Source organism: Larimichthys crocea, chromosome VII, assembly GCF_000972845.2.
Source record: "Larimichthys crocea isolate SSNF chromosome VII, L_crocea_2.0, whole genome shotgun sequence".
NCBI classification, from domain to species: Eukaryota; Metazoa; Chordata; class Actinopteri; family Sciaenidae; genus Larimichthys; species Larimichthys crocea.
The window spans coordinates 15122857-15145955 of NC_040017.1; the positions used below are offsets into that span (position 1 = coordinate 15122857).

General features: G+C 42.4%; 1 protein-coding gene across 3 annotated transcripts in view; it reads right to left on the reverse strand.

Moving 5' to 3' along the window:
- Positions 1-22372, reverse strand: part of LOC104935458 (septin-4) — a 39545-nt gene extending 17173 nt beyond the window's left edge. The window contains exons 1-2 of one of the 3 annotated variants that reach the window (XM_019276373.2): positions 22002-22372; positions 18479-18486 (exon numbers count right to left, since the gene is read on the reverse strand). In XM_019276373.2, coding sequence (XP_019131918.1) covers positions 18479-18486; positions 22002-22053 — 60 coding nt within the window. In that variant the 5' untranslated portion in view covers positions 22054-22372. Of the gene's footprint in view, positions 1-3571; positions 3676-17487; positions 17530-18478; positions 18487-22001 lie in introns of those variants that run through there. The other 2 variants (XM_027280531.1, XM_019276375.2) reach the window with 2 other exon arrangements.
- Between the last annotated feature and the right edge of the window lie 727 nt (positions 22373-23099).

The window sequence follows — 23099 nt, forward strand, 5'->3', positions numbered from 1 at the left end:
AGTCTGAAGTGCATCATTAGCAGACGCACGGATGGCATAATGTAACCAGCAGGCTAATTTAAAATATCAAGCAGATTTAGAGCTTATCAAAATCAGCAGACATGAGGTGCTGAAATTACAGAACCCGCAGCAAAGGGTCTGGTTTCCCCTGAAGCCAAAAATGTTATTTTATTCCACCTCTGGCAGAGACATGGATGTTTTAATGAACAGTATTTGCTATGCAAACCAGGAATTGTTATGTCTATTTGTTTCCACTGAATTGTGGCTGAATTATGAAGAAACCACAGAACAAATTGCACGACTTGGATCCAATCTAGAAAGGCGCTATTAATATTTATTTAGGGTTATGAGCTGCACTCAAAGAGAGCCAAAAAGCGGACAGCAGACAAAACAAGCCCCAACATCTGCTAGGTGGTGAACTCCATTTGCCCTGGTGAAAGGAAGTCAGCGGGTTGTTGTGTGGCCGTGCTTCTGCAACGCTGAATTCCAGCCCGTCTAACTCCCACATTACATGAGCACAAAACCACCTTGTATGATTGTTGGCTCAGGCTGGGCCTTATCAAAATGCTACCGAAGAGGGTGAAGTCTGAAGTCGGAGCCACAGATCTTGCTGAAACAGTGCTGGCATTGTGTCTTGAGCAGATTCAATAAGAGAAATTACATCAGCGTCTGAAATGGGTTTCCTGTCTTACCAAAAGGTACCAATCGAGTGGAAACAAACACAAAGTAGTTTAAACTATTTTCACATTCATTACTTTCGCAACAGTAGATTAAGAAACCGCAGTCGGCAGTCCGCAGGGCAGGCGATGTTGGAGGTTGACTGGTTGTTACATCATGTGTAATATGCATAAAAAAAGTTGAAATAAAGTGTAAATTTGCACTACAGGCACAACATGCCTGCAAGAACTAGCAGCGTTACCACATTAACGTTATCGACCCCGTTTGTCAAATTTGAGCTTGGTCTCCTGAAGCATGTTTGTCTTAAAATGCAAACATATGCTTTTGTTGATAGAGTTATTTCTCAAATTGATCCAAATAAGATGAATTTATTGTGCAACAAAAACTAGCAACTGTATGCACACTTTAAGACTCTGTTATCGTTTCTGCAACTAGAAGCTCCATCTCGAACAATTCCTCTGCAGAATAAGACGGCTGTGACTCAGCAGTAGGAGCAGGTCATCCACCAGTGATCCCTGACTCTACCGTCCGCATGTCAAAGAAACACTTAACCCTAAATTGATCTTGATGGTCAGGCAACTGTCTTGCATGGCGGCTTGCTGCCATCAGTGTGTGTGCGTGAAGTGATGAATGAGAGGCAAAATGTAGCTCGCTTTGGATAAAAGCACTTTTTTTAAATGCAGTCCATTTATCAAGAGCTGCCACATGTAAAATATTTTATAAAGATTTCTTATGTATAGATAACAAACAGCACCTGTTTCTCCATGTTTTTCTTTGTACTATAAGTTCTCCCGCACCGCCGGCCTCCTGAGGGCATTTCCATTAACACATCATCTTATAATGTCGTTCTCGAGAGTGCAGCGAGATGTGTGGAAGGGTTTGATTAAGTGTTCGTTGAGCTCAGTGTAGATAGCCGCTATTTTTAAATGTTTTATCAGGTCTCATTCAGGCTTAACATTTGCCCTGATCATTAGGTTATACAAAATGTTCTGCTGCTGCTGCAGGGATATAGGATTTACTGTGCTGAGCTGACAATGGTAAAATGTGCTGGCCAGCAAATATAAGATCACACATCACTGAACACATTTTCATCCCATAATGTCCTTTCAAAGGACCCCCTCCATCCTCCATCCCCACATCTGTTATAACTCAGACTGTCTCTTGGGACCAGATTTCAAAGATGAGGTGGAGGAAAGATTTACGATACACAGTATTGCAGATAATCTCTCCGATACCACAATGTGCTTTGCTAATATACTGACCAAAAAAAGAGGTAACATGACGCTGCACAAACAGGTTTCAGACTGCTGTGTCACTGTCACAAATGCTGTTGTGTGTGTTTGACCGCAGACCACAATGTAACACACTCAGATACGCAGATGGTCAGTACATGTACACTCTTGGTACAGCAATTACAGAGTAAGCAAGTTCTCTCTTAGACTAAACAGCAAAAGTGTTACTTCAAGTGAGAATAAACAGATATTTGAACGTGTTAAATTCTTATAAAGTAGCTGCACAGATTTGCATCTTTTGGTCTGAAGACTTCCATAAATAAAGCCTGGACTTACTAAGGAGATAAATATACAATAGGTCACCATTTCTTCCCCAAATAAACATCATTATCATCATCTGGATCCAATATTTGTCAAGTGCAAAGCCGCTTTGGTTTCCCTGCCACCCCTCCTGGGCCATCTCAGGTCATCTCCCTGCTGATTGAGCTGTTTATCTCATACGGTTGTTATACCCCTACAGGCATCGTTGACTGACAGGCAGCAGCTCCCAAACTGAGCCTACGTGACCCTGTGATTGACACTCCAGACACCACATGAGGAATCCCTGCGTGCTCAGGATTATGAAGCTGATAGAGAGGTTAGCTGTAGGGGGGGCTCAGGCGCTTATAAAAAGCTCATCGCTGTTTGAGTGCAAAGCCCTGCTCGAGGAACATGGCTCTTACATCTGGGCTTCACCTGTGAGTGAAACAACTCGAGCTGATTTCTCACCATGTGGCCACAACAGTCTCTGCTCTCCTATGTATGAAGCAGCCCGTTTGAAGTCTGCTCGAGTGTTTAAAAAGTTAACATTTACATTTAGACGACTCTTCTGCGTGACTTCTCTGCACATTCCCAACAAGAATTTGGTATGCGTCCGCCTGTGACTTGTACCCTCAACAGATGGCATTGGTGACTTCTGGGGTGGTGCCTGGGCTCAAACATGAACTACACATAATTGTCCTCTTCCTCCTTCTCTTTCCATCTGCTCTCCTCCTCCCAGATATAATCTGCTTCTCTAATCTTGATGCCCAAACACACCAAGAGCCACAACACACAAACACAAAGAGCTTGGAAACCTCAACACCCACATACACATGGACGCCTTGCCAACTGACTCATCTGTGATGCCAGTGACTCTAGCACATGCAGCTCGAACATACGTTGTGCTTACTAATGTGCAACCTTCATATGGGATTTACACTCCTCTGCTGCGTGTTTGACTAATGTTACGTACTAAGCAGCTGGAATAAGACCATAGGAACATCTGCCTTCCAGGTTCAGCCCCATTCAGATGGAAAAAGCCCCACCGCATACTCCTCTCCATCCTTTTTGACCTGAGTAATACTGCCACCAAAAAAATATCACAAGACATGCACATTGCAGATGAAGTACACAGAGAAATTTTCCTATTAAAGACGACCCCTGACTGGTTTGGAGGACACAGGGATGAGAGAAACAAACATAAACTCCCAGTCAGAGCATCAGACAGTCTACATCATTGTCAAAAACAAGAAGCCGGAATGATGAAAACACAGCCGGTGTGTCTGCCGAGAGGTTGTCTGTGACAGACAGTGTAGCCGAGCTCACTTCTCATCACAATGCAGACGACATGCTACACTTACCATTCTGCAGATGGCCAAGACACACACACATGCACACACACGACCCAGTAGAGGACTGCTCCAGGTCTGTAAAGGACGAAACCTTTTGCGCCTCCGCCTCCAGCAGAACTACACAGTCAGATTAATAACGTAATGCTGCACACTGACACACGCTGCATCCCAGGCTTGACTGGCTGGTGCTACCGCAAAAAGGAGCAGCGATAGTGGGGAAAGGAGAACAAGGAGAGGACTGCTTTGAGTGTGACGGTCAGACAGAAGGAGGGAAAGAAGAGCTCGATGTAGATCAGGCGTACAGACAGACTTCAGGTGGGAGATCAAACACCAGTCACAGCACAGAAAATCAATAAACTCTAATAATCTTAATATTTAAGTGCCAAACACAAAAGAAGGCATTTAACTCTGCAGTGTTCTGTCTGAGGTCTTTAACACCACAAAACACACACTTAACATGTTTTATAGCATTGCTACTTTCACAATTTCATTAAACCTACAGTTTATAAATCTAACTTTGCTACTTTCAGCTGCAAAACATGATTAAATACATTGGATGTTGCCCTAAATGTGCACTTCGTACCACTTTATTTTCTCTCAAGTCATCCCAAAACCACTGTAGACATTTTCTATGTTTAACTGAAAACAAAAAATAAACCCAAGGTCACTGCGGTGGGATTATAACTAGAAACCTTTGCAACCAGTGAAGCGTACTCTGGTTTAAAATCTGTGGAGAGGGCTGTCACCTCCTGTTTTGTTTAGGTAACTCCTGTCCTGGCTGGAGTGTGTTTGGGTACATTCAGTGGGGCATGATAATATTTATCTAAGCTGTTCATAGTCTGCTCCCTCATTACACATGAACAGAATTACAGTGGGTGAGTTTGACAGCCTTTGATGGTGTCAAAAGTTAGTGCTTCTACCGCCTTTTAAGCTCAAACTTGTCACTAGACTTGTAGTGATGAGTGAGCGACAACCTTTTATTCTTTCATTCGCTTTTGTGACCTCAGTCATGCTACAATATTCACCATCACCATTTCCACCGAGCTTTGCTGTTCAGTTATCTATGAACCAAAGAAAGAGCAGTGCAAGTGCACGGGCGAGTTGTTAAAAGAGTACTGCTGCAGATTTTTGGAGAGAGATTCTTGAATCCAAATCAAAGAGCGTGAAATTATGTATAGCACATGGCGTGCGTCACTAGGACTCACAACTCAAGTGAATTAGGTGTCAAAAGAGTGTCAAAAGGAAATGGCACCGACTCGGTGACGCGTGGCTTCCTGTAGGGTCTTACACGGTGTGAGGTTTAACCCAACACACAGGGCCAACAAAAAGAGTTATAACATGTGCTGTACATTGTCATAATTATGTTATGTCATTATAGAGTTAATCTATGTTGTTGTGTTGAAGTTAACATGTATAACAACCTGCTGCAGCACCATCTTCCAAAGCAAAGAGCGGTTGCTCAACCAGAGACCCGTTAAGGCCGCCAACTTTAATTTGGAAATACTGTGTTTCAACATTTGATTCAACCTGCGCAAAATGTACCGAGAGACTGAGTTTTATACGGGAATTTTTGCAGATGTGAAAACACTTGAGCAATAAATGTCAGACAGTAGCTTAGCCTTATATTACGTGCTACTTGCCTGCCAATGGTAAGTCAATAACTGTCATGGTCTGTGGAAAAAAACGAGAAGAAAAGCATAAAACAATCTCAAAGTCGTCCTCGATCTTAAAGTGGGTCACTGCACCATCAGATGGGTCCTGTGTGCAGTTGAGTAGATCCAGGACTTAGTGCAGTAAAAGGTAGGAAATACCAGAGTATGCATGGATAAATGGTTAACAGTGCATCTACTGTGCAAATGAATTTCTTACAGAAAATAATGCCTTCATGCATATTTTCTTCTTCTGGTCTGTGTGGTTTTCTCTCGTTTCTGTAGTTGGAGGTAAACTTTCTCTTGCATTCATGAGATGCTTTAATTTAGCAGCCAAGACCAAACGCACAAGCCTGGCATGGCTGCACAGTTTGGTGATAAAGTGAATTTTAACCTGGGCCATAAATAACTCTGTTGGCACAGAGACGTTGATAAATGGCACAGAGAGCTTCTCTGGGAGAGACTTTCTCAACTCATCTGGGACTGTAGGAAGCTTCTTTCTTTTAAGGGAGCTGCAGTCATAAACACAGGGTGATGTACTCCACTGTTAAAACAGCCTTGGGGTCATGGTGGCTGCTGGAACTGCAGGCACTCGACCACCACCATGTCACAACGTGACAGTGATGTGGAGAGAAGGATGTGGGTGAAGGGCACAATAGGAGGGATTAACAATACACTGACAGGAAGATGGCAATAGATGGAGAGAAAAAAAGCTGTGGGCAGTACAGAGACTGATGCACAGAGATCCAGACGCCCAGAATCAAATAACATCTAAACTACCCACGAGGGTTGTTGTTTTTTTTTCTTCTTCTTTGGCTCTGTTCACTCTATCCTTCGCAGGCATGACCCCAAAAGGACAAAAATGATCAGCTTGATTATGAAGTGCCGTCATAAAGTTCACATTCCTGCATTTCACTGAACCCTGCTCAATTAGGAAAAGTTAAATCTGGATATGACGGCCATAAAAATGGGTTAACTGTACATAGCAGAGGCCCTCTGGCACTGTGTTACTGCATATCTTACAGAAGCGCTCACTGTGGCACTCAAAAAATCTTTCCACCAGATGTTCATAGTATAATCTCCATAAACCAAAAATAGCAGATTTATGTTATACAGAGGCGAAGCACACACTCAAGAACAGAACAGATTACGGTCACTTCACAATAAACTATGTAACGGACAACAAACACACAGATAATAAAGTCAAGGGTGTCCAAGTGAAACACTATTTAACCCTTCAACTGTTGGATTAGATGTGGATTAAAATCTGTGTCGGTCATGATGTAGTTACAAACTGGGTGAACAGTTAGTGCCATAATCTGGTCAGGGCTCACACAGACCATCTGTGACTGAGGAATAAGCAGTCCAGTGTTGATATTTGCTTGAATAAGTGTGTGATAGTTGGCCATGTGTGGCTTTGAGTTAAACTGTAAACTCCAGATGTGTTTGACTGTGTGTTTATGTTCACTGACACGTCGCTGTGTGTCTATTTATCTGTCTGTGCGAGTGGACAGATTGCTGACAAAGCACCGTCTAGCCAGCAGCTGTGCCGCGCTAATAACAATAATCCAATCAGACACATCTGTAATGTAAAGAAAGCCACAACTATGTCAGAGGAGAAATAAATGAAATGCCATCTAACCACTAATGTCACAAGGAACAAGGAATTATATGGTGGTTTCTGTGTCTGTGAGTATTTTAATATCCATTATTGAAAGTACATTTACCAGATTTAGCAAATTATGAAATGAAGAATTTCATAAAAACACACAACCTACATATTAGCATATAGAAAATATACTAATAAATATTATTTATATTTATTCCGTGGCATTGGGAAGCCAATGCAGAAGTGCCAAAGAATGTAATTCCTCAAGCGTCCACTTGAGGCTGGCTACAGAATGAGTCAATCTCCATAAGCCCCCATGTTAAAACAATCCAATAATCCAACATCACAGCAGAAATAAACATGTTTACAGCCTGGTACAAAAAGCTGTTTTAGTCTCAAAATGAGTATTCAAACAACAACACATGCATGCAATCATAAGATAAAAATGTGACTGAGAGGTGTTCGTATGGGTGCAGATCCACCCGTGAGCACACCTGGCTGTGTTCCTGGGTGGGGAGCCAGTGTTGGATTGGTGTCCTTGTCACTGCACTATGGTATACTGCTAATAGTTTGATGGTGGTGGCATCAGTTTACAAAGATTTACAGAGGCGCTGACACACACCTCCAAAATGTGCAGTTTCATAGATCAGGCTATATGCTGACCTGTGGTAATGATATCTGATTGCACTGGAGCAGGGCTGATTTTTCCAACATTTCTTTATTCTCAGTGGAAGTGGTGATTTCTAAGCCACTAGCTTTAATCTATTATGTCCACTAATAAGGCTGGCAGAGTTAAGGAGTGCAACTACATCATGCAGATTCAAAATATCGACATCTGTCATTTTCTTACTTCTTAAACACAAACTTAGGCTAAAGACATTTCGGAGGCAGATTTCTCCTACTATGTAATGTCCACTCATCCTGAAGCCTCTAGCTTTAGTGAAGCACTGTACTTGAGCAGAAAAACACATGCCATGGGTAAAGTACTTTCCACTGTGTGAAGCATATAAAAAGCCCAAAGCAGTGACCAAACGTAGGCAGCAAAACCAAACAGCTCGCACTTTCTGAACGGAAACCTGTTGCAGCAGGGTTGGACACCCCTACCTCACAGTACATGAAAAGAAATGTGAAACATGCATCATTTCTGGGAGGGACTATTCCTTTTTCGTTGCCTTCCACTAGTTGGGAGCAGGAATCTGATTGCTGACCCTAGTCTGAATTCTCAGGCTAACTCTATTAATAGCCCAGACACCAGTGAGCGAAAGACTCCTAAGTCAGCAGCCAGAGCTTGCTCACCAGGCCCTGCTTTAGTCTGGCTCTGGATGGACCAGGCTGTTGATTAGAAAGAAAAACAAAGCTCCTGATTTGGCTTCTCAACCCATTTAAGTTAGTCATCCTTCAGAGTTTTACAGGGGGGAAAAAAGTACAACGCAGCTAAAAATAAGTCCAAACATGGCAAAGATGTTGAATTTCAGCTGATGCCCGTCATTTTAAAATACCAATATCTGGACTTGCGTTGAGATTGGACCTGTGTCTCTTTAAGCAGAATGGTATGCTTACAACATGACAATGCACTTCAACATTTTGCTCTAATGCTGCAGAGAAGGGGGCACCCCTTTTGGCACGAATCCCAGGGAAACTGGGCAGCGATGTCCAGAGAGAGAGACACTTGCAACACCATAACCAGACTGCTCATTCAGAGTGGGGAAACTTTTGTCTCTACTAACTGAAATCAGAAACATATTCAGAGAGTATTGGTGTACTGCGGCTCCAACACCAACAAGAGCTGGTTGTAAATCAGTCAAAAACTCAGCTAAATACAGCAAAAGATTAATAGCTTCTGACGGCCTTTGGAGATATGCTTTTAGACGTGCCAAACATCCATCATGCTATGACTGTGTTTTTACGGTGACTTGAAATTTACCGTACAGACTTTGTGACTTTGTGTCACACAGGAATTCCTACTGATAGACTTTGTTTGTGTGAGGTTTTCTTTCTATAAAGCATCGGGGGAATGGTATACATTGTCTTGGGATGTTATACAATGCCAAGATATGTTTTTCAAGACCCACTCGTGCTGTAGTTTCCCCAGTGAAAACAATGTTATAACTTTAAAGTGGCTAACTGGAAATGGCCACAGCTGTCATTTTAGATAAACATGGTCTCAGAGCTACATCTTACTGTCCGCCTACAAAGTTTCTCCTTGTTGTCTTAGAACCAAAATCGGCTTCCAGTGCTACTTAACTTTGACTGAAATACACACAGTCTCTATGTCATGTGGCACCTCTGAGACTCATTATAACAGCCCAAATGAGATGTTACCCTGTGCCACTCACCGATTACAAGGTCACATATTTTAAAACACAGATTTTTAAATGTCCTCAGCGTGTGTTTTGTAATTCGATCCAACTCATCATCAAAGGTTAAACACATTCCACCTCCCTCAGGGTGCTCCTAAAATATGTCACATTCCTCGCAAACATAAATATCACAAACAGGCGGCTGGTAGTCTGCTGTGGCAGCGGTTAACAGGTGGAGTGAAAGGGCAAGGACACCGATGGTGTTTATTTACTGCCCAGTGGTCTGCTCTGTGGTGGGAGACTACAGGAGCCCGGAGGGGTCTTTCAAACCTTTTAAATTATGGGTCTGTTTTTAAATCAAGAGCCTTTCGCTTGACTCTAACTGTGCCTGGAAGGGCCACTCATACACACTGTGTTCAATATCAATAATGAAACAAACTGTAGCACTGCACTGTCTCTCAATCTGTCTTAGTTTACAAGCACTTTGCAGCTGAGCGAAGAAGCTGCCACTCCTGGGACCTCCAGTAGTTCAACTATTATCCGTCACCTATTCAACAGCCAGTCAGAAACTAAAGTGTGCTTTTATCCCAGCTTCCCCTCTGCCAACAAAAAAATATATATATATTTTAGTTTCTGTTCTTTCCCCTGGCATCTCAAGGAAGCAGACAGTTCCAGGTCAACATATCATTTGGATGAACAAACTATTTTGAAGGTGTGGGCACAGTGGTGTAGCGGTGTCTGGAGGAGTGGGTATACTCTGAATTTATGACTCTTAAAGCAGCGTGTTTAACAAACAAGTGTTACATTAACATAAGACTGTCTTTCTATATGAATCTGCATTGATTTACAGACTAATGAGGTCACTCAAAGACAGTGTTCAGTTAAAAATTGACATTGACTCACAAAGTCAAGCTTGGGTCAAGTCCAGCAGGTGTACACGCACAGCAGTTAACACTACGTGAGCTATTTGGGAGCTTGTCTGTGGCTGAAAATACAGTTTCACCGCGAACATTATTCTGACCTTGGAGGGATTTTATGTTAAATTGATTTGACTCATTTAGCTGGAAAAAAATGCGGTCACCCTGACAACACAGATCTTGTAAAAGTTATTTTAGGACAAATAATAACGTATTTGGCTCTTTGTCTCTTCAGTTTCTGTTTTTTTGTTTGTTTTGTTTTTTTACAGTGATTCTTAAAAATATCCCCGGAGGAGTGAGCGTGACCCCTTTCTTTTGTGCAGACGTTTTATGGAGAGCTGCTGTAAAAACCTTGTTTCCTGAGTCTTTGTCAAAATGTTTCATTAAAAAAAAAACCCAATAAAAACAAATAGCAGTGAGAGTTGGAGTAGGGACTGAATAAGCACTGGCGGTGTTTATCGCCTCATGAGGAGTTGCCTGTGGTAACCTGGTAATCTGCTAAAACTACCGGATGTTTTTCTTGTTTCCTTTCAATGACCAGCAGCCTAAAAAGAGACTGGAAGAGGTTTTCCAGCAGTAAAAATAAGGAAGTCATTAGGTGCTCATGGCGCTTAAATACTAAGGCCGGCTCTATAAAGCAGTCAGTAATGGGCATCCATGTCCTCTTAACCTTCAAGGATCATATGTGCACACACAAACACACGATAAAATAGACACCTGTAATTAAAACCACCTCACACAGAGCAGTTAGTATGTGGTTTCCTGCCAGTCAGAGGTTTAGAAACACTATATTTTAGCAATTTTGGTTAAATCTCAAGCAATATCATTGTAGATTTATTGTGGGTACCCCTAAATTAAGAAATAGAAATAGAAGAACAAATATGAGGGACGGAGGAAGTATTTTTGACTTTTTATTTGATTGTAAAATATCAAGATTTGATTGGAAACTGTTGGTACATTGATCGATCTTCGGTCGATTTAAGTGTTTTTAACACAGCCTTAATTAGTTGACATTTCCAGTGCATCCGCCTTTGATAAGCAGTAATTGAACATTGAACATTACCTTCATGTGTCAGTCAGTCTACCCTCTAATCATTAAGGGCAAAAATGTCCTTTACAATGTAATATCTTTTTCTGCTTTTTTTTACATAAATCTCTTAAACAACTTAAAAACTACCAAACATTCAATCATTTTGAGGATTTAACCCTTTGATTACTTGTTAATTGTGGAAAAAATGAGAAAATAACTCATTAGTCGTGTTTTTTCATTAATAACAACAGTAACATCAAGTAATCAGACTGACATTAAAGGGTTAAAATCCTCAAAACGATTGAATGTTTGGTAGTTTTGAGCAGGGATGAAGCTGTTTAGTTGAGAATTTCAGCAGAAAAAAAGAAAATAAATGTTTTTATGGCAGTTTTTTGGGAGTGGACATTTTTGACTTAAGAGGTTAGTACATTTCTGTCACAGTGCTCTATTGATCTATTAGAAAAATGACAATTTGAATTCCAAAATGTGTCAGGAGACATTGTGTCGTATGCACTAAAACAGGCAAAATGATGACCAGATAAAGAGGAAAAATTTACTCAAATGGACAAAAATGTCCATAGTGACGTTTTTTTTCTTCTATTTTTAAACATGTTTGTTATTTTAGGATCAGAGACTTGCTACTTGGCAGTGAAGGTGGAGACATGTGGATGTAAAGAGGGATGCTGGTGTGGTTTGAGCTCCTGGATAATAGAGAGGTCAACATGCCACAGGGATGTGAGTGCAGGTTAAAGAGAGAGGTCCTGAAATCCAGAGGGAGTGAATACTATTTTAGACAAATGTGGGGAGCTCCTTTTTTTACACGGGAAGACAAGGAGGTGAAAAAAGTAGTTTCAAAAAGAGGGAGCACATAAAAGGGGAGAGAGGTGAAGGGGAAAAGGGGGAGCAGGCTCTAGGGATCGAGTGAGGCAGGAGCCACATGTCTCCTCTTTGATCCTTCAATGAGATGCACATGTTGCGGTGTTCACCAAGTTCGTATGATCCCGATTCTCACAGAGGCAAACTTCAGACACTTCCGTCCCAAATCCTAACACTTGCAACACTGCTGTTTGAGTTACTTCATATGTCAAAGCATTTACCACAATACAGAAGAGTCATTCAGACTATCTTTGGACTCAAGATGACCAGGATCACGAGTATAATGTCAGAGAAGGGACACGAAACCGAGCCTAAACATGTCATGAGATGATCTTTGACAGTGTTGGTCATATATACTGCAGTTGTACTAGTGTTTTTTAAATGACAGTGTCAAAAATAGGCTCCCACATTTACATGCCAGAAAAGATGAAGGCAGAAGTATCAGTATCAGATCACGTCTGATTCACAGTATCATTTCGACATAATCTGCTACTTTCTGTCTTTCAAATTCACGGGCAAATCTCCTGCAATGCTGAGTCATCTCCAACTCAACACGACTGCATACATAAGTGAACTCAATCTGTTACCGGATCATGATATGAAGCAGAAAATAGCACTCAATATTTTGACTTATAAAACTCCAGAAAGTATTCACATTAAAAGCACTCAAGGTAGTAAATATTTACTGAATGGTGGCGTGCTGGTGCTGTGGTTATTTTAGTGTCTGGTTTCAAATGGGCACACACACACACACACACACACACACACACAGGCTCAGACTCTGATGTGATACATGGAGGAAGGAAAAATTCACACACTGTGCTGATGGTCAATAAAAGTGCACCTGGTCTCTACACTGTTTACTCATGCTGGGTGAGCAGCTACTCCTCGTGTATTTGTTTGTATAGTGCCTATCTGTCTGCTGCAGTTGGGGTCTCCTGCTTATGTTGGCCGCAATGTCACGGCCACCACTGATTAAACAGCTGCCTGATTGATTCGCTCACACTGATTTCCTCTCACTCCCATCTCGCTAAACCACTTCCTAAATCGTGCTTACAGTAACATTCTCTAAATGTTGTGGTTGTGTCTTAAACGGCCAGCCTCCTCTCTCCTCCATCTATCATCGTGTCGCAGCATGCTAACACATTCCACACTTCACTTACACCCGAGTGTTTAAATGTGATACCGCCATCGGTATAAGTATCTGTTTTGTCTGTCTGTGTGTGGCTGCTGATCCGTGCCTGCTGGTGCTGATACTAGAAGATTATAGTAGGTTGAGCTATCAAACTGGAACCTTTGCTGCCATTTTGTATCTTAAATATGGGCATGCTGGGTGCCATGCTTCCTAAACAGAATAGGATCTGGTCTGTCCTGCATCACCGTGAGCTCTCTTATCTGTTGTGATTTTTTTTCTTTACAGCAGTGTATCAATTTTCATGCTTTTCATCACTGCTTACACTTTCTTCTATTTCCACACAGTGGTTTTGGGTCAGATCCTGATGATAGGCGGCTCATGTCCACTGGCTGAACTAAGATAGAGCATTCGTGTTCTCCAGGGGCGTTAAGCATCCTTTACTACATCCCCTCTCCACTGAGAAGATCTGCACCATCTCTCATGCTCTTCCTTTCGGCTTGCCTGGCATTTCCTCTCACTGTCTTGCAGCACGGTGGGAGCATCTGGAAGTGTTTCCCTGAGGGGAGTGGAGGCTGCTGCAGCCAAGGACCGTGCTGGTTATGGACATGCAGAACTGTCATCTCCATCTCACCCATGGCCACCATTGGAAGATGTCAACCCCATGTAATATTTAAACCTTAAGTACCAAAAATAACTAAAAGGCTGAAGGCGTCAGTGAACTGCTACTGCTGATGGATGTTGGGCATGATGTGGAAAAAGAGTTTTCATTTGAAAAACATATAAATGATGATCTCGTGGGCTCAAATTGTGAAGTTCATCGCATAATTTCTACATTTCAGACAGGTCAGATGTTTTCCCTATGACCATTTGTGAGTGTGCATGTTGTCCCGCCATTAGTTATCTGCCTGGTGTGTAGCTGTGTCTTCACAGTGCCTTCATTTAGAATAAACTTTAGAAGCACAAAGATTAGATCAAGGCATCTTGGCACCCGGCCCAGTCCATCCGTCCTAACGAACATCAGTCTGGTTGATACACTGTGCCTGTATGGAGTTTCACTGCAACACACAACTTATGAGAAGCTGCGGTGAGAGAAAACTCCACAAGGTATACTGTAGTTCAGAAGTGAGACATTTTCTACAACACTGACAGAGCTTTCCCATATCTGCTTCATCGCACTGTAGCTTTGACGTGACAGTATGACAGTGAAACTGGAGAAGAAGTCCTTCATTAAACTTTAATTAAATGCATTCATGGTTACTGAGTCTGTTGCTGGTTGGTAACTTGACATCTTTAGGTCTAAGGAAACTTGGGCGTTAACTGCTGTCGTTTTCCAAAGCTTTTTTCCTTTAATAAGCTCCACAGTAGCAGCAATGGAAAAAAATGTGTCACCATCTAAGTGCGAGTAAGCCTAATAAACCATGAACCGATCCAAAAATGCTAAATGTGAATATTTGTGCTAATGTGTGAGCTGAGCTTCACCCTGTTAGGGTGAATTTTCCCCTCATGCTACCCCTTCTAGTCACCAAATACTAGATTATGGCTTTACGCCTGCATGAACAAGACACACATATGCTAAACTTAGCACATTTTCAATCGGCTGATCCCAGAAGGTTTACACAAGACTGTACTCCAAACCACAGATTGAAAAACTGGAGGAATTTAAATGGGGGTTAGAGGTTAGAGATGAATGCTGGAAATACTATAATTGCGCAATGTGAACATGGAGTCGGAGTTTGCCAAAAAAATGACAACAGTCGCACTAGAGATGTAAATTTAATGTGTGATAACAAACTGTGCAGTCAGCTCCACAGCTACATCACCGACTGTCAACAGTGTAGAGAACATGCAGTACTTAAATGGACAGCTCAAGTCTCTCAAACAAAGACAACAGAGAGTCTTTTCCTGTCATTAATCATAGTGGACTACATTCATAACTGCTGCCATAACCTCAACACCTGCAACACTTCCTACCAGAAAGCTAATCATCCCTGGGTTGGTAGAGCACGTTGGCACTCTCTCTGAAGTTACCATAGCATTTCATGCATTGTTAGCTGAGTGCTGGGACCTCAGTGGTGGGGGCCATGGGAACTGGGCTGAGATTATTTATAGCGAGTGGGGGGGCTTGGCAGGGGCCACTTCTATGAGGTTTTAGAGGAATGTCTAAGGTCGCCCTCTGACCAAAACTGTTGCAGAGTGCTGAGGCTGGAGGTTGGAAGGCTAGCTCGGGCTGACGTGGGACATCTGCGGAGACGAAGGCACGAGCCAATTAGCTCAAGGGTCTGGTGAGCAGGCCCAGCAGGGACAGGAAGGAAGCGGCGAGCATAGGAAGTTAGAATGTCAAGAGGAGGACCAAATAGGGCAATTCAGCAAGCCAATTCAAAGCTAACCATTTACAAAAATGAGGTATTACGTTCAACAGCAGTCTTGGAGCAGATATTCCAGAGCGGTCTGCAGAGGAATGCATTCAAGGAGAGGGAACGGATAGTTTACATAGCCAAAAATCACATCCTTGCTGCGGAAACTGTTCAATCTTATAACATACTGTACTGTATGCGTAGATAAAAACGGAACATTTGTTGTGTATCTAAGAATAAACTCCACAATAATCTTAAGGCTGATAGGTAGGTGTAAACGCTAATGGTGGCTCTGCTCTGTTCAAGCGTCACAGTGAGCCATGACAGTGTGTCAGTGAGCCAGCATGCACAATGGCTAATCGGTCATTGATTTTATTAATTACACCTGTGTTTTCCCCAGTGTTGCTCATCAAAAGTTTCCTGTTGTGACACATCAAAATGTCTTCCTATTAAGTTGCATTATATTAGTTATAATGTATGGTGTTGCACGCTCCATCAACAAAAAGTTGCAAACATTTCCTTCTGTATTGTGTTGGAAATCCTAGATGATTACATCCTACATTAACCTGCATAATTCATAATGACTGAAAGGTAGTACTGCGCCTCTTCCTGTGGAAAAACTGACTGTTGATGAAAGAAGACTGAACACATGATGGCATCTGATGTTCACAACAAATCCCTCTTTAAGCACTCATCTTTCACCGCCTCTTTATTGTTGTCTTACAGCGGCCTCATATTCACTCAAGTGTTGCGTGCCTGCTCCCTAACCCGATTGTTTGCCCTCGCATCAAACTAGAAACAGCCCAGAGGACCGCCTGTCAGGAACAAACCCACAGGCCAAAAAAGCCCGGCCGCTGGAGCTTCAGCGTCTGCATCACTGCTGAGTCGTCACTACATGCTCAGAGACTGAAGCCCACACACTTTACCTAGCGGAGACTTAAACAGAGTGATGGGTCAGGTTTCACCGATGAGTGATACGCCACCCTCTCTCACTGAAGGGCTCACAGAGTAAAGTGGCACTATTGTCGGTGTGTGTATTCACTGAGATAATGCAATGCATGATAGAGTTACTGCACAGGCAGGAACATAAAGTTAACATTAGGATGCACAAAGACACGTGACTAGATCTGTGTGAAAGTGCAGAGAGAAGGTGTAATTAACTACAACTTTAATATGTCGCTTGCTTCCTCGTCTAACACATAATGTCGGTGTTGAACTATGAAGTTAATCAGGTCGTGTTTCACGCCCATCCTTTGACATTTCCATGGATTATAACTTGCAATCTTTTGCTCACAATAATATGTACTGTATGTTCTTTTTCAACAATGAAGTGTCAATCAGTGGAACGAACGGGTGTGGTGCAGCATCTCCAGAGTCTGCCATTCCAGTTTGCAAATGAATGCAACGAGCGTGCGCTCACTAGCTGTGGCAGCAAATGAGAAAAACAGACACAGCTATGGGGGAAACAGAGGAAAGGAGAGGGGGGGAAAAAAGGCATCCACTGCAGTAGCTATGAAGCTAATGGTGCTAATAAAGCCCAAGTATAGACTGCCTACACTTTGGCTGCAGTGGCAAGCAGCAATTGAAGGCACAGGAAGCTAATGGCTAGTTGAGTAAAAGCCACAGAGGAATGCACCGTGGTGAATGTGTGTGTGTGTGTGTGCATGTGTGGAGAGACAACCGTCTCAACAGAGACAACCGTCCTCTCCTCTGCTTCTCTGACCACAGCTGGCAATGCCCAAGAACAGTGACGTCACTCTGCGTGTGTGTGTGTGTGTGTGTGTGTGTGTGTGTGTGGTTATGCGGCATTTTTAGGCTAACAAAAGGAAGCCACAGCCACTCTCTTGCTCCACCACACCCCAGAGCCCTGTGTGGTTTACAGCGACAGGGTGTGGGCGAAGGGGTAGGGCACTTCAATTATGTTAACCTGGACTCAATGATTGCTTTGCAGAGGAGAGATATATTGTGCTCATTGAGTATCACACAATGGGTGTGGTTTGACGAGAAGAAACTAAATTTATGCAGACTTGGACATCTGCTTATTTAATCACATACCCAGCAGCGAGAGGTTTGCCAAACCATCATGAGAGTAACCAGTGAGTGCCGTCACCCAGCCAGCAGCCAGCGGCAGCAGCCTCTGGGCCTCGGACAGATGTTGACAGCTTCCTCACAAGGTGTTCCCTCTGTCAGCATACCCTGCAGCTTTGTCACATAGGCTTGGAATGTTGCTGAGGAAGGAACCAGAGTTTGTCACACCCATACAGATCCACTCCTCTCTCCACCCGCCTGTGAACAGTTTGGGCTTGAAAACAAACACGCCCCCCTCTTTCTCTTTTTCATCCCCACTCAAGCCTGGGCCAAACACAGCTGAGGGGCTACACAGTGACATGGAGAAGAAGGAAGGGGGGGGAGGTTTTGACACTGGGGTGACAGACCACTGACTACTGGAAAGGTGATAACAAATGAACACCATCGCTCTGAAACTGTGAACTGCTGACTGCTGAAGGCTGATCAAGCTGTCAGCTAAGGGGGGGAAAAAAGCCAAATTTAACCACTGAAAGGTCGAGTGAAACTCGGATGAAAGCAGCAGGTTCACAAACAAAGCTGGCGCGCACACACCGCGGATTCTCACCATGCGAGACAAGGAACAAGAAAATCTGGGCTTCATGAACACACCTATTCTTAAACTGCTAGTCCTGTTTTCAAGTCAAACCCTGAAGCACATGAGCTCGGAGAAGTCACCACAAAAATCAGATGCTTATCACGCACATTATAAAATATTTCCTCGATCAATCAGCCTATGGTTTCAGCAAACCTCACAGTCTATCGACTCCTCTGCTCGTTTAAATCTAATCAAACTGATTTCAAATGAACCCAAACTGCACAAAGGCCAGCTTGAATAGAAGTGGCTATCAGGGGTAAAATGGGCTGACATCAACAAGCCACATTGTCTTCCTCTTGGTGAGATAATTGAGGCTAAATCTCCCTTCACCAATGACCTACTTCATCTTCAGCAGCAGGATCGAGGAAAACTCTGGTTTCTTACCTCATCGTCTGGTCAGCGGAGGACGATTGAGCAGCATCGAATGGAGGTCAGACACATGAGGAGAGAAACAGAAACAAATTATTGTCAACATGATGGAAATATATCAATCAACATTTATTGTGTGAACTTATCAACGGTGACATGCTGAGGTATCTCGGATTAAATCTAATCATACTTGACTCTTGAATTATGCAGTTTCTGAATCTGCCTGACATAATTTGGTTTTTCAAAAAAAAAAGGGAGACCCTACAACTTGTTTAGACTCGTCTCATAAAACAGGTTCTGCATCATGGACATGCACATTTCTCCCTGAGGCAAACCATCTATGCTTTATCAAAAATACACTAAGCAGACTTATTTATAGCCAAATACTTCACTCATCAGACATCCCACCAAAAAGTCTTTCTTCTGCACATCTCTACATCTTTTATTTGGCTCCACACTGATACTTTTCAAAGCTGTCTACACATATGACGAGCTCATTTCTGATTAGAAGGTGTTGAGATTTTGGACAACATTAGCACAGCTGTGTGTGTGCACGTACTGTACGTCTGTGCAAAGTTTCAGTGATGATGTTGCAAAAGTATCTGAGTAAAAGACTGCATGAGATTTTGTCTTCAAAGGCTGAGTGTGCTTGTGTTCATGAATAAATTGGTGCAGTGGATCTTGGTAGGTTTTCAGATTTACAGTGGGCGATTACAGCATCAGACTTTTTACTGAAAACAAAGAAAATAGATTACAAACCAGACATAAATTATCACTGGGTGATAAATTTGGAAAATGACCATTGGCACACAGACAAAACACCGTTCTGGCCTCTGTAATAATTAGTTGAGAGCAGATGCCTGTCCAAATTATTCATGATGTTTGCAATTTACTGATCCTCTCAGATCTTAAGAGGCAAAACAATCCTCTTTACTTCAAACTGTCTGTCCTGAGGAACTTACTGGCAGCGTTACAAATATTGATTCACTACTTTAAACTCAGGACCATCACTGCCTGTAAGCTCACAGAGCAGACTGCAGAGAAACACAGGTCAGGGGACTGAAATTTCATGATAGCCTCCGCCACCTTTTACACCTAGTTCAGGAACGGCAGAAATGTTACGGCTGACAGGCTCTGCTTTAGTAGTGCCTGCATATGGACGATATATAATGCATGAGCTGCACATTGCTACAGAATTGGCATCTGTATGCATCACTCCAGGATGACATGCAAATAAGACTCCTGTGTGCTGTTGACACCGCAAACAAATGAACAGATAAATTAAACATTTGCAACCGCAGCCCTCCAAAAAATGTCTGCGGATCCAAAGCATCTTATTACAGAGACGCAGAACGTGTGATCAGCGTTAAATTCCTGCGCTGTACTATAATCGCCACTCGCTCGACTTGTTAATTTTTTCTTGTGGTTCATCTCTTGACCTACATGCCAAGGTCCTCCACCAGCCAGTGATGCTGTCAGCGCAGCCACAGGCAGCAGAGATGGTAACATCTCTCCACAAGGCTTTCCCTGAGGAATGTTAGCCACTGCTGACTGTGCCACCCATCCACACCACTTACTTTCCTACTGGGAGCCTTTTACACTTTGTTTTCAAGCAAGTCTGAGCCGATGTGAGGGTTTGGTTTTGTTAGAAAAGGGACGTGTTGCTTTATTTGTTAAATGGGTTAAAGGCTTTTAATAAAGCAGGCCTAGATTCTGCTTCCACGCGGGTCAGTTCATCTAAAAATGGAGCTTTATGTTAAAGTTTGCAAGGTTTTCAATCCCCTGACTGACGACGAGTCAACTGAGATATCACCACGGAGATGGAGATACTATTTTCCAGTGAGGTGAAATAATCATTTGAAACACGCGCGACGTGGAAAAACTAACATTTGAACTTATCACCAAGATGTCAAATCTGAAGTAGCTGCACAAAAAATGAATTGACAGATATGCTAAAGGTGAATCTCAGGGCGTACAGTAACAGAGAAAAGATGGCACGACTAACCACACAAGAAATAAACGTTGAAACAGACAATATAGATTTAAAATAGGTCTGTTTTGTGGTTTCTGGTTAAACCAGTGCAGTAATATATACTGTTATATTTAGATCTATTTATGTACTTTAGTCGTATATCTATCAGCACAGCAGTAGTGAGTGAGTAAAGGAGAACATTTGGACACATTCACCACAGATTTTTGCACTTTTTTCTGTTTGTGATTAAATATAAATCATCAGATTTGAGGAGCAGCAAGAGATTCAACACTATCTCTGCCCACAATCTGCATAAGAGCCATCATCACCTCCCACTTTCTCCTCCTCTCCATCTTTGTCTCCAGCTCCACCACCACCACAAGGCAACACTTTGAACACGCCAGATGTTTCAGCGTGACTGTGTGACTGCATTCTACAGTACCTCCACATCACGAGACTCATGTGCCTGAAAATACCTTCTTAGCCCAGAGCGGGAGCTCAAATGAGCTGATTTCAGACATGGTGTCTGATACAGTTTGAAACAGGAATCTCTCTTTGGTGCCACTGGACAGGCAACCTGGACTAAGTATGGAGCAGAGCTAGACTCTGTCAATCCTCATCAGGGTCCAATCCCAGCTGGCATTGGGTGAGAGGTGTGGTACACCCTGGACTAGTCGCCAGTTCATCTCAGGGCACATAGAGACAAACAACCATTCACACTCTTCATCCACACCTACAGGCAATTTAGAGTCGCTGATTAACCTGTTAAGTCTTTGTAATGAGAGGAGAACCTGCAAACTCCAGTCAAGGTTCGAACCACAAACCTTCTCGCCCACTAGTGCTAGACTCTATATCAGATGATATTGGCTTAATCCAGACACATCGGTGTAAGAAAATGTGATTTACACAGTTGGTTTTCATGTCTAAAATGTCTTTTTAAGTGCATATCATGATCCTCATTTAATTAATTTTGTCTAATTTGTGTCTTAAATGTGTTAAATATTGACATCAGAGTCTGATTCACACACTCAGTACTGCTCAGGGCTGTAGTATGGTGAGCGAGGCAGTGAAAATGTCCCATTGCCTCCAGTCTTGTCACAACAAACTGCCTCTTTTTTTTTTCTTTTTTTTTACATTTTATTTTATCAATGTGAACCAGCTACATATCCAGAAATAGTTCATTGTGGTCAGTCTTGGTACCACTCTTGCATAACTGGAGAATTACAGTGTGCTGCTGCTGCTGCTGTGTCCCGTGTGCAGCTCGGTGCCAGGCTTTTCAGGGATTTGCGTTTAGCAGAACGAAGTGTACCCTCGGTTCACTTAGAGTGTAATTCATAACATCTATTTTTAAAAACAAACACACTCTTATCCTCGAGTAGAGCTGCAGACAAAACGGGGTCCAGGTATCAGGACAGCGGCGTTGATGTGTCTTAAGGATTGTAAGCCCCGTATGTCAGTGGATACAAACACCGTTTGAAGGGTCGATGTCTTTAATGTTGACTCACTCCCAGGTACAAAATCATTCACGACACCGGAGAAATTCAAGGCTCAGATGCTGCTACTCACCGTGGTTGAACATTGCGGACCTGAACCGGTTGTTGCTGGACGAATTTTCCATCTCTCAAAGTTTCAAGACCTCCTCCTCCTCCTTCTGCTCCTTCTGCTTCTTCTGCTACTCCTTCTTCTCCTTCTTCTCCTTCTTCTCCTTCGGTATTTCCGTAATGTCCTCTCTCAATCTCAACACAACTGCGGTGAGATGTCAGTGTGTCTGTGTGTTGTGTTTGACCGGACAAACCCGTCCCCCTTGTGTTTGTGTGTGTGTGTGTGTGTGTGTGTGCTGCTTTTACACACACACTGTCTTCACACACACACACACACGAGCCAGCCAGGCCGGGTGACGTCACGAGACATCCGCCGCTGCAGCAGCATCGGCGTCGGAATGAAAACAATCGCACGTGGATGAGATGGGAGAAGGGTCACGTGCACCTGCAAGGAAATTAAATAAAAACAAAATTAAATAAATAAATAAATAAAAGCACCGTGTCTCAGGAAGAGAGCTGTGGTCAGGTGAGTGTTAGTATGAGAGGGACGGGACATGAATAGAAATAAAATCAAATGTTTTTGAAGATGAATCACTGATTTTTACACACTTTAAATTATGACTATGGTCAGAATATTATGATTTATCAGTTTATCATTAAGGTTACAAGATGGCAAGGTAGCTAACATGCTACAATATTATCAACATTAATTATTTTTTATTAGTAGTACTAAATGTAGTACTAGCACCAGGAGTATATATTTACTTAAGTACTTCAGCTGATCCAGTCTTTATGCTTGATAGATAGATAGATAGATAGATAGATAGATAGATAGATAGATAGATAGATAGATAGATAGATAGATAGATAGATACTGTTATATGTATTACAACAACACATAACAGGCATACCATATACAGTATACAAAAGGCATGAAGTAAGTTTAAAGTGGCTGCAGTATAAATGGAATTAAAGTCTAAGAGAAGGAAGAACATATAGTCCCATCCATGTAAAAATATACAAATATATCCACTATATTTCTCTGACAACTGTATTTACTGCTTTATTTGAATTTTTATCTAAAAAATATTAGAAAATATTTATACTACACGTTTTTCCTGTT